The sequence below is a fragment of the Schistocerca americana genome, chromosome 9 (genome assembly GCF_021461395.2).
Source record: "Schistocerca americana isolate TAMUIC-IGC-003095 chromosome 9, iqSchAmer2.1, whole genome shotgun sequence".
NCBI classification, from domain to species: Eukaryota; Metazoa; Arthropoda; class Insecta; order Orthoptera; family Acrididae; genus Schistocerca; species Schistocerca americana.
In genome coordinates, this window is record NC_060127.1 from 25,703,813 (window position 1) to 25,716,727 (window position 12,915).

The following is a 12,915-nucleotide window of genomic DNA, read 5'->3' on the forward strand; positions in this document are numbered from 1 at the left end:
CTGGGATATTGCACAATGTTTTTATTGTCACAGGCTATAGATTTTAAGTAGTTCATGGAAGCTTTTTATATTGAAATACATCTAATTTATTATATGTAAACTGAGCAGCTTTCTTTCATGTGGAAAACCAATAGAAAGCTTCCAATTTTTCGTGTAGTCACAGTGTTTTTGTAGCATAATACTTTAACCGTCATATTCTGTGTGTAGTGTGTCATTTGTTTTTGTGTTACCACCTGCTTTAACTTGTTTTATTGTTTGACTGTATATACAGGGTGTCCCATTTATCTTGACAACCCTAAATTACTATTTGTCCAGATACAAATTACAAAATGTTTCAAGCAAATGTTCTTTAGCCGTCATGGGGATATCAATCAGCATGATTGCCTTAGTTGTAGCTTTGTTTTTTACAGAGCTATGAACAGCGGTATGACTCTTTTAAATGACATCCTGTATTTTTTATATGGTAATTCATTTCCTCTCTTAAAGACCTATTCAAAAATGTATCACAGTGTACCATTCACTGAAACACAACGTTATTAATTACATAACGCAACACTGACTTTGAGCCTGGGATCACAAACTCATCCACTTGCTGCAGTTATCAGAAAACAAATGAAAACCAAGTGGAAACATGACACAAAATTGACTTTGACTCTCCTGTACCATTGCCGAGGAGTAGAACATTCAAAGGTGCTTAAAGTGGTGATCCTGGACACTGATACACTGGTGCACTCATTGAATGAAAGAATTATTTACTGCTTCCAGTGTTGCCTGCTGAAGAGAATTACAAGCAAGCTCAGTACGTTCCTGCATGTCCTCTGGAGTTGTTGGAATATCGCGATAGACAACGTCTTTAATGCATCCCCAAAGAAAACAGAGTCCTGAGGATTTAAATCAGGAGACCTAGCAGGCCAAGTAACTGTTCCTCCTCGACCAATCCGTCTGGCAGGATATCTTCGGTTCAGAACACGATGCAAGACATTATGTGCTGGAAATCCATTGTGTTGATACCACATAAGCATTCTGGTTCTTAAGCCATCAGCACATGGACCGTGCTGTTGAACGTCAACGTTGAGCATGCCAATTTCAACGTGCTGCTGAATGCTCAGGAATGATGTGACCTGTGCATACTGTATGTGGACCCAACGTGTTATAGTGATCGCAACGCACTCCAGTGGCATTTGTGGTATGTTTGTAGTTCGTAAATCACACTGTTTACTAAACGGGTGCGTGTAAAATTACCATGTTAGCTCTATTAAAACGCTCATTTCCTCCATTGTCCATATGTTAGTCACATTGTTCAATATATAATATACGCAAATAAAAACTTGAGTATCCTGGTACATGTTTTAAGACAAAAAGGGAAGCACCATGTCCAATCAATAAGCACATAAGCTTATAAAAGTTCCATTACAAACAGTGCGATACAAATTTGCAATAGTTCTCCATGTAAGATAAACATTATTTCATCATTCCCACATTTCAGTAAAACCCTAAGGTTATTCTTACTTGATCACTGTTCCTACCAAGTAGCAGAATCTTTACAGCATGTAAATTATGAAACTTAAAAGAAAAAGGAGCAAAATATCTTTATACAAGTAGTGCAAGCTTATATTTACATAACGACAAATATTATAGTATATGCTTATATTAAACTAATAATAAAGAATTAGAACCTATTAAAAATGCAAATGTTAGGAAAAAAATTTAGACATGGCGAGATGTGAGCCGCTACTACAGCACACGTCACATTGTGAACCGTTTACGCTACCAACCAAGCTACGCTCAAACATGTACAGCATGCCTAATCCTAACATGTTCCCAATTTCTAAAAGTATTAATTGTGGCTATGTTACTAATTGAAATTTAATTATAACAAATTGTACCAAGACCTGTGTGTTTTTGGTGGATTTCAGTGTGTTGTAGCCTTCAAATGGCATACTCTCATAATACGTAAGTTACAATAATTCTTTTGCCCTGAATATTATGTGTCTCATTATTTCATTGCAACGAATCACACAGTTAAAAATGGGTTTTCGAGTGATTCTCAATTTGCTGGTGCTCAGAAATGGCATATATACGTATAGGTTTGAACCGTATGCCTGTATGGCACTTCACAGCTCTGTGCTGAAGGGAGATGGCATGTATGTGATGTAGGTGACGTTCTGCCATCTTATTGGTTAACGCTCAGACACACGCTCAAAACATTTGACATGCTAGATATCGCTCTGCACGTTCGGAAAGACTTCCGGACGTGCTATTCCATGCTCTGACGTCAGAAACTCGACACACTCAATGTTCAGATGAATGGTCTGTGTGCCGACGGCTTTAGCGGCACTTCATCCAGAGGAGGAGGAAGAATTTGTCTGAGAAATTTGGCATATGCTGTGCTGTTTAGACTCCCATTGAACGGTCCGTGTGCCGACGGCTTTAGCGGCACTTCATCCAGAGGAGGAGGAAGAATTTGTCTGAGAAATTTGGCATATGCTGTGCTGGTTAGACTCCCATTGATGAAATAAGGGCCAATAATTGTAGTACCAAGCATCACACACCAGACGTTAATTGTCCATTGTCGCTGATGTTCCACCTGTCTAAGCCATCGTGGATTGTCGCTGGACCAATAATACATGTTCCTGGTATTTACCTCTCCTTTGTTTGAGAAGTAACATTCATCGGTAAATAGAACATTGGAGAAGTAGTTTGGGTTGGCGAGGATTAGCTGATGTACTCACTGACTTAACCGTACACGATTCTGGAAATCATTCCTGTGCAATTCTTGATGTAGGTGTATGTAGTAACGATGGAACTGGTGACGTGTAGGAATACGATGTACACTGGTTTTAGGAGTGCCAATCTTGTGTCCTAGCTGTCCTGTGCTCACATGTGGCTTCATAGCAACGGAAACGAGAACAGTAACTTCGGCAGCTTCATCTGTGCGCCTACAATTGCGTTGTCGTGGGTTGAAACTTCCCGTTTCCTGGAGTGTCACAACAAGACGAGAAAACATCTGTCAGGAAGGTGTGTTCTTGTCAGGATATTACTCTCTGTACAGTTTCGCTGCCTGCATAGCACTTCGCTTACCTTCAACAACAACAATAATAAAAGAAACGTTATATCGATGCAGTTTGTAGGAAGGACAGCCTTTACTGTACACCTACTCTACACAACAGTATTTAAAAGGACTAAACTACTGTACTAAATGTTACCCGTACATAAGAAAACAGTATTGCAATTACTGTTCTGCTAACTTACGTTCCCCATAGGTGAGTACTATTTCTACCTTCTCTTCATTGGTGTACATTCTACTCGCACAACTCTCCAACTGACGATGGTTGACGGAATGACGGGTGTGCATTCTACTTATGTTTACATTTGTTCTCTGTCAACGTCAGCATGTGGATGAGTTCCATTACCCCGAGTACCTGCACTAAGAGCTGGGAGTGTCAACATCAATGTTGTGTTATGTAATTAATAACATTGTGTTTGAGTTAATGGTACACTGTGATACATTTTTGAATACGTCTTTAGGAGAGGAAATGAATTACTGAATAAAAATACAGGGTGCCAATTAAAAAAGTCATACTGCTGTTCATATCTTTGTAAAAAACAAAGCTACAACGTAGGCAATCACGCTGATTGATGTCCCCCGACAGCTAAAGAACATTTGCTTGAAACATTTTGTAATTTGCATCTGGACAAACAGTTATTTAGGGTGGTCAAGATAAGTGGGACACCCTGTATATTGGTGCAAGTTTGTGTGTGTGTGTGTGTGTGTGTGTGTGTGTGTCTATCTATCTATCTATCTATTTTCCGGTTTTCTGTCCAGTTGTGTACTTAGGATAGGAATGGGATTTGTAGTCATCTGTTGGTATAGTCAGTAAAATTTTTCAGGGTATGCGATTGCATTGTCAGTATGTAAAATTCTCCAACATTTCGATCACTGTTGTAGATGGCCTTCCTCAGGGTGTTGGCCTGATTACAGAATGAGAGAAACTTAACTTGTTATATAGTGGTGGAACAAGCTGTTACCATAACCTGATAGGGTATTGAGGCTAAGGAAGATGGATGTTAGACGGTCTTTATTGATGTTTGTTTTATTTCTTATCATTGGTGGAAATAGGCAAATGAGAAACAGGCCACAGTTGTCAATTAGTGCTGTTTACATGCTACCTGTTGCTCGCTGAGGCATGCCGGTACTCTTGTGTGCTTACAGCTGCTGTGGTCTCTTGCACACCTGTGTGAGTTGCTTTGCAAATGCTATTGTCGTTTAGCACTGTTAATGCTGGCAGCTGACACACTGGAAGTCTGTACCCGCCTTCTCTATTCATGTTGGTACGTTGCTTGGCCATTTGTATTGTCTCTCTAGTCTTCATCCTCAAGCTAAGTGACTGTTTCACCAGTACAAGTGTTTCTCTATTTGTAATCGGCTTGCTGCACTCATCCTGATGTTCCGCCCCCTGCTGACTTGATGTGTTGCCTCAGATGAGTGTATCTTTCATATCAGATATCCATGTGCTAATCAGTTGCCCCATCCCACACACATACACTAATCCGCACTTGCAGCCAATTTTGTAGTCTCCGACAGTATGTAGCTTGTCGACTGCATCTTTTGCTGTGCCAAAGCAAATTTTTATTTTGTTGTTGCTGTGGAAAATTGGCTTGTTATCTGCTCAGCAGAGAATTTTGCCCACAGATTCAGTGACTCCTTGCACATGAGGTAATAGGGGCCTGTTTTGTACTTCTGTCTACTCTTCCCTATTACCTTCATCCTTTGTCACAACAGCGTTTTCGATCATCTTCATCCCATAACCATAGTTCCTTTTTCAAATGTTCTTCATCGCTGATCCTGTGGGTCCCCTTGGTTAAAGTATGCAGGGTGGATTTCTTGTGCATATGGTGACAGTGGGAGGAGTCATGCAGGTTGTTTGTGCTGGTGAATTTTCTATATGCTCTGTGGCTAAGTTTACCATAAGGCTTTCAGTAAACCTTCACATCGAGAAAAGACAATAACCTATTCTTTTCTATCTTCGTAGCAAATTTGATTTTGCAGTGCGCTGTTGATTGAGGTTTTGGTGGAAGTTCTATAGCTCGTCTTCTACTTATGGCCAGATAACAACATACCATCAATATACTGAAGGTTTGTTAGTGGCATTTGTGTATGTGTGTGCGCATGTGCATGCGTGTGAAGGAATCACATGTACAAATGTCCAAAAATGTCCTATTGGTATTTTTTTTCCTGTAATTAGTTGACGTTAAATACTTTAAAATTATGAAACACAATCTGTCTCTAATGTGCATTGTTCAGTGCATCAACCACATCACTTTTCAGAGTCAAAGGATTGTGCCACGCGACTAAATACCACAGATACATTTAATATCTTCTCTAGAATAGCAGAGCAGCTTCAGTCCCTTTTCTTGAAACAACAATCAGTTACTGACAGAATCATCAATTTCTTCAGAATTCAGATGAAGGTGCATGGCAAAATTGGCCAGAGATAGGGATAAAACGTGTGCAATATATTAAATGTGTGTGAAATGTATTAAATTTGTGTGAAATGTATTAAATTTGTGTGAAATATATTAAATGTGTGTGAAATATTGTATGTATGTATGTATGTATGTGAAATATTTGTACACTGGTCAAAACTGCTGGCAGAAAGAAATTGTGTGGATTAAATTGGGAAAATTGATGCATCTCACATGGTCAATCATGAGTTACTTGCTCACAAGGAGGACAGCCTAAAAATGATTTTTATTTTTCCAGAAGATGGAAAGACGAGGAATATTGTTTGCCCTAAAGCACTTGCAAAAAGTTCTTCAACATAATTAATGCACAAACAATAATGGTCTTTCATTTATGTCATACAGGTAAACGTGTCTGTTTTGTATGGCAGTAACCACTTAGAAAGAGAGAGAGAGGCATGACATGTGCTGGGCGCAGCTAGTCTGTAATTAAAATCCTTCTTCTCTTCTTTTCTTTTTTGTTTGTAATTTTTATTTTCAATGTTATTGTGTAAATAAATAAAAAGAATTAATTTCTTGAAAATATTGTATGGTGTGTAAACACGGCATTCATGTTAATTGGATAAGTAACGTATGACAGTGAAGTTTATGTGACACTCTTCTGTATTTTGTTTTAGAGGCTGAAATGTTTGGTTGCAGCAGAGGATGATGGAAATGTGGTTCCGTGCCATGAGGTGGATGCTTCCTTTTATGAAGAGTGGACGAAACGTGTAAGAGAAGCGGACCGGAAGGCAGAGGCTGGTTTTGCACCTAAATATTCCAAGAAATACAAAGGCCGCAAAGAAACATTTGATGAGATGCCAACTCCCAGTGACGATGGGAAAGAATTAATTTTGTCACAGAAGCTCAGTTCTACTTCTCCCATGAATTGCAAACAGCAAAATGTTGTACCGAACAAACTAGCTCTGTTAGGTTGGAAAGATTTGCACTCTCCATCAAATTGTGTCCCCAGCAACAAGTCCCCAGCAACAAGACCTCTCAACACAAGTGATGGTGGAACCAATGATTCTGAGGAGGACTGCATAATTACTGATGTTCGGCTTTGTAGTAGTCCTTCTAGTGTTCTCCACAAAACCCCACCATTGGGTATAAGGAAGAACTCCAGTACTAGTACAACAGTAACAGGACAAAGAAATCTGGGTAAATCGCTTACAGATATAAGACCAGAGCAGCAAATAGGCGAATCTAATGAGTTAACAGTAGTTGGAGTCAACCGTACCTCAAGTGCGAGGAAATGGCAGCACTGTAATAAGTCACAATTTCAGAGCAGTGCCTTTAGTGCATGCCATTGTCGTTCCAAGCGCGTCCAACGAAGATGTCGTTCCGCTAGCCCAAGGCTGTGCAGTGTCAATGATTATTACAGAACTGAGGATGACGATGATGAAGACGATGATGACTTCGACGACGACAAGTATGATTTTGATCCCGTCACACGTCTACAGCAGATAAACAAGCAGATAGAGGTGAGTAAAACTATCCATAAAATTCCTCAGTGCTGTAGGAACTAAGATGCCCCCTATTGGTTGATATACGGATGTGAAAGCACTGTAAATTGGTGTTGGTTGATTAATTTATTGGCACTGGTACTTGGGAACTTGATGAAACACCGCATGTGTGGAACTATCTGAAATGAAATTTATACTCTTTCCCCCCTCCCGTGTAAAACTGTTAGCTCTCTTATTGTTTTGAGGTACTTTAATCATTTTTGGGAAGTGGCTATCAATAGCCATCAAGTAATGTATAAAATGCAAGTTTGAGAATCATCTGCTTTTATTTTAAACCCAAATATCAACCAGTTTCAGTGGACCATCTCCACAGATAAGGTTAAAATGGTGTAAGCCACAACATTACATTTGTAATTACTTAAATAACGTGTGAAGCATGTCACGAACATCAATATATGGCAAAGGACTTTTAGAAGCAAGCACATTAATACCAAGTGTACACAGAGTAGTATTGAAGAAAAGATCAGGAGTACTATATTGTAATTATGCAATTTTGGCTGACTTATCTGACTTGAAAACTGAACACTGTTTCTAGGCTAATTGTTTTTGCTTGTATAAAAAAATTCATAATTATTGGAGTGAGAGATGATTATGGTTGAATTGAGGATATACACTGAGGTGAAATAATAGAAGTTGTAGGATAGTGATGTACACATATACAGATGGCTGTAGTATCACGTACACAAGGTATAAAAGGGCAATGCACTGGTGGAGGTGTCACAGTCCTGATCTTTTCTTCAGTACTGCTCTGTGTACACTTTGTATGTGTGTGTATTAATATGCTTGATGGCCCATGACTGAAACCAGTTAATATTTGGCTTTAAAATTAAAGCAGCTGATAGTGAAACATGTATTTTATACAATGAAGTACTCTTCCTTGTAAATATGCAATTTTGGCTGACAAATGTTAACTTGAGAACTGAACACTGTTTCTAGGTTGAATGTTTTCACTTTTATAAAAAAGCTTTGTAATTACTTGAGTCAGAGATGATTATTGTTGAGTGATGATATACACTGAGATGTGCAGTGCATTGGCAGAGATTTCATTTGTTGTCAAGTGACTGAAGAGGAAAGATGTCCGATGTGATTGGGTATGAAGAGACTTCGAACGTGGACTGGTAGTTGGAGTTACATGCAGTGAACACTCCATTTTGGAAATCAGTAGGGTATTCAATATTCTGAGATGCCCAGTGTGCAGAGAATACCATATTTCAGGCATTACCTCTCACCACAGACAACACAGTATTCGATGGCCTTCACTTGATCCCTCTAGTGGGCTCACAACTCTTTTGTGAGTACATGCTTGGCTACCACGGGCCCCCAGCCTTTGCAGCATTACTTCCTTTCCATGCTGCAAGCTTGTACTTCCACTTCCCCCCTCTTGTCTCTTCGTTGGATGGTTTTCTCGGTGCAGACCCTGCTTGGACTTGGTTTATGATTTGGGACTCAAGTTTCCACTTTAGGTATTTTCTACAACTTTTCGTAACACATGTTCCAATTGTTGGATTTGACCTGCCACCAATTTTCAGAATTCTCCAGAAGTGCAGATTGTGCAGGGCTCTCCAAGCAATGGATTTCTGGTAAGATAGCCATTTGTGAGTGCGTGTGGTGCCCCGATCGGTGGCACCGTGTTGGATGAGCCGCAAATGAAGCGGATGAAGTTATCTCCCATTGGTGGCAATAAGGCCCCGGCAGTCTCTCTCTCGAATTTTATGGCCTTCGTGGAACCACTGTAGCCAACTTTGTACAAAGAATTTTCCAGTTTTCTGTCAGCTCAGTACTTCATTCTCTCGGATCTTACCCTTCTTTCTCCATCAGAAATCACCCTTCCTATTGTCTGTTTGTTGATTCTCATTTGCAGTCTGGTTTGTTTGTCTGTGAGTTTCCTGGTCTTGTCAGTTTTGTTTCTTAGGTCTTCCAGTGTAATCTGTAGCTGAGTGGTGGGTCAGTTAACATGATGACTGTTTTTTCAAAGGGCATTCCAAGACCAATTTTCTGTGCTATTTCCTACAGTGAGATAACTTGTTCTTTGGTTTTCTGAATACTGTTGGACAAGAGAGCTAGGTCATCAGCAAATCCTAGGCAATTTAAACTTATTTTGTCTTTGGGTCTTCCAATTTGGATGTTCTTTGGGTTAATCTTGTACCATTCCCTCATTATATATTCTAAAGCGCAGTTGAACGGCAGGGGTGCCAAGTAATCTCCTTGTCTTAAACTTGTTTTTATGATGAATGGCTCAGAGAGTTCTCCCCTGAACTTGACTTTTGGTTAAGGTGAGTTCTATCAATTTGATTAATTTTGTATGGAGCCCGAAATTTCTTAAGATTTTTAACATTGAAGGTCTATGGCTACAGTCATATGCTTTTTTAAAGTTCTTGAAGATTATTACAAGAGGTTTATTTCGTTTCTTGTAATATGCTATGGCTAATTTTAAAGTGATGATCTGTTCTGCACAGCTTCTCCAAGGTCTGAAGCCTCCTTGCTATTCACCTAATTCTTCCTCTAGTTGCTCTTTGATCCTCTTGTATAGGATTGTGGAGAAAATCTTGTATGTACAGTCTAAGAGAGAGATGCCTCTTTAATTATCTGGGTTGCTTCTATCTCCTTTTTTGTGGAGTGGGTGGGTTATGGCTGTGGTCCAATGTTTGGGAAACTTCTCTGTTATCCAGATTTTTTTTAGGGCTATGTGTAAGGATGTTCGAACTATATCACTGGTATATTTCCACATTTCTGCAAAAACTTGGTCTTCTCCTCATGCCTTATAATTTTGCATCTCTCTGAGTGCCGTTTCCACCTCTTGGATTGTTGGAGGATTTATGAGATCAGGTAGAGTCTTGATGGGTGTTGCTAAAAGTTCCTGGGCTTCTTCACAATTCAAAAGTTTACTGGATGCTTTTGCCATGATTTCGGCATTTTCTTTGTCATTATTTGCCATTTTCCCGTCTTACCTTTTCAGCATTAATGTGGGAGGGGCAAATTTTTGTAATTGTCTTCCAAACATTTTGAGAAGTCTGTCGAATTGGTTTTATGGTAATTTTCTTCTATTGAGTCGATTAGATCTTTCTGTGATTGTCTCTTGGTTTGCCTGATAACTTGTGTGAACTTTTTCCTGATATTTTTGAGGTTGGTAGCATTTTCTTCTGTTTTGTGTGTTTGAAATTTTAACCATGAATTTTGTCACATTCTGAGTTCCACCAGACATGTCTTTTATGTGGGTTCAATGGGGCTACATTTTCAGCTTATTGCCTGAGAATTTAAACCAGTTCTTCTATGTCTCTATGGAATGAAAGTCCTCTTTTACTATAGACAGATATAACCCTACAATGCTCTCTTCCCTTTCTATGCCATGAGAAAAACCTTGGGCTAGACAGATATAACCCTACAATGCTCTCTTCCCTTTCTATGCCATGAGAAAAACCTTGGGCTAAGTAGCAAGCAGAGCAATTCTCCCTGCAATACTTAGTTTGCAGGACTGATGGGGATTCCTTCTCGCCACAAAGCCTTTATTCTTTGTGAAGAAATTAGAAGACAAGATTGGGGAAGTGGCAGCCATCTCTAAAATGAAAAGTAGATCAATTTTGATCAAAACTGTATTTCTTACCTCCAAAGGCACTATCTGACCAAATTCTGGCTTTCTAGCTTTATTATTTAGCGTTACTTATTTTTTTCTTAAAACTGCATTTTTATGGAAACTATTAGTTTAATTACATTAACACTTAATATTTAAAATGTTATTACAATAAGATATACGTTGACAAGGTGTAAACACAAAGTTTGACTTTTAATTTTATATTTAATTGTGGTGCAATACTTGTGTGCTACACGTGGGTGCCTTAAGGTGACGTGGCGCTACTAGCAGTGAACTGGGGCAAGTCCCAGCACACTTGCTCGCCTCTGTGTCTCACACAATACAGCGCTTGTTTCATTTCAAGGGCTGCTCGACCAAACATGCCCCCTCATGGTTAAGGGCTCTCCTCATTCTGCTTTCCTTTCATCTACTATGGGATTGTTGGCTTCTCACCCACTGGTGCATTGGTCCCCATTTTGCACCCAGAGATAAATCACCTTCCTCTGATTTATCTCGGCAGGTAGGGGTCTCTTGGGACACTTCCATCTGAGGCTTCTACCAGTCTACAACTGCCATATCTTCTAAGGAGAGGAAAGGTAAGAACAAGTCCTCCAAGAAGGAGATTCCAGTGGTGCCCAAACCACCAGATTCCGACTGTTCCACTTGTGGCTGAGGCAGAGGTACCAGCGACCCCTGAGACCCTGGATTGCACCACACAACGGAACCCGAAACCTGTGTGTGATGATGCCTTAACACCTCAGCCAGTGACAGCAGGTGACATAAACCATCTGCTTGGCCCCTTCACGACCTCACAGTACATACTTCCGGTGCCTTCGGCATTGCCCTTCAGGAATTGGTTTCCAGCAATGCAGAAACCAGCCTTACATGGATATTGGGGGGATATTATAAGAATCATGCTACCTATGACAGGGTGTTGGGCAGTATTTTGCACATAGGTTCTGGATACTCTTATTTAATGAACTTGGGTCTCTTAATACCCCTTTGGAGGCTGTGGCTGTGTTCAGGTAAGAGCATTTCATGATACTACCATCTGCAGCAGTCACCCCGCCCCCCCCTCCCCAATGGTGAAGAGTCTCAGAATGTATTGTTTGTGTTGGTTTCTCAGCTTTCCTACCTTTCCTAATCTTGGGTGATTTCATTGCCCATAACCATTTGGGGGATGGAATCGCTATCACTGGGTGCGGTCAAGACTTTGAAAACTTACTGGCACAACTTGACCATTGCCTCATGAATACTGATGCCCCCCACACACTTCATTGTGTTCACAGTACTTTCTTGGCCATTGATCTTCCCATCTGCAGCCCTTGTCTTCTCCCATCCATCCACTGAAGAATCCATATGACCTGTGTGATAGTGACCACTTCTTGATCTTCCTGTCCCTCTCTCTGTGTCACTCCATTGGACTCCTGCCTTGATCTCCTGTTCCTCACACCTGCTCTGATGGAAGACAATACCTTAGTGGTCATCAGAAATCATTGAGACCATTAGAGACTGTAGGTGGGCTGTATATCAGCAAGAACATCACTGTCGCTTTGTGAATCTCTCCTGCTTTCACTAAAACACTCTGTACCACTAATATTTTCCAATAACTCATGAAATTCGTCGTCATTAAGTCCGCTACTTATGCTAGGTGTTGGACTCAATTTTTAACACAAAAGTGCATGAAATAAACAAACTCCAAACACTAACTTAAAGAAAAAATAGCTGAGAAACAATATTAAATAAGAATGCTGCCCAAAAACAACAATGTAGGATGAAATAACAGAATGTAAACAAATATTATGAAGCACGATCTCAACAAACAAACAATACAAATCAGAATTATCACTCAGTGATAATTCACTGTAACAACACTCAAGTCAATAATTATCACTGTACACTTAAATCGACAAATGAGAGGACAAGTGTAAGGATGTAGAGGCTTACCTCACTAGGGGTAAGATAGATACTGCCTACAGGAAAATTAGAGAGACCTTTGGAGAGAAGAGAACCACTTGTATGAATATCAAGGGCTCAGATGGAAACCCAGTTCTAACCAAAGAAGGGAAAGCAGGAAGGTGGAAGGAGTATATAGAGGGACTATACAGGGGCGATGTTCTTGAGGACAGTATTATGGAAATGGAAGAGGATGTAGATGAAGATGAAATGGGAGATATGATACTGCGTGAAGAATTTGATAGAACACTCAAAGACCTAATTCGAAACAAGGCCCCGGGAGTAGACAACATTCCATTAGAACTACTGACAGCCTTGAGAGAGCCAGTCCTGACAAAACTCTACCATCTGGTGAACAAAGTG

The 12,915-nt window shown here is 40.0% G+C and overlaps 1 protein-coding gene across 1 annotated transcript in view; it reads left to right on the plus strand.

Annotated features, from left to right (window-relative positions):
- The window catches only part of LOC124551228 (microtubule-associated protein futsch-like), a 365,786-nt gene that overhangs the window by 252,379 nt on the left and 100,492 nt on the right, over positions 1-12,915 (plus strand). The window contains exon 30 of the mRNA XM_047126221.1: positions 6,141-6,986. Coding sequence (XP_046982177.1) covers positions 6,141-6,986 — 846 coding nt within the window. The remainder of the gene's footprint in view (positions 1-6,140; positions 6,987-12,915) is intronic.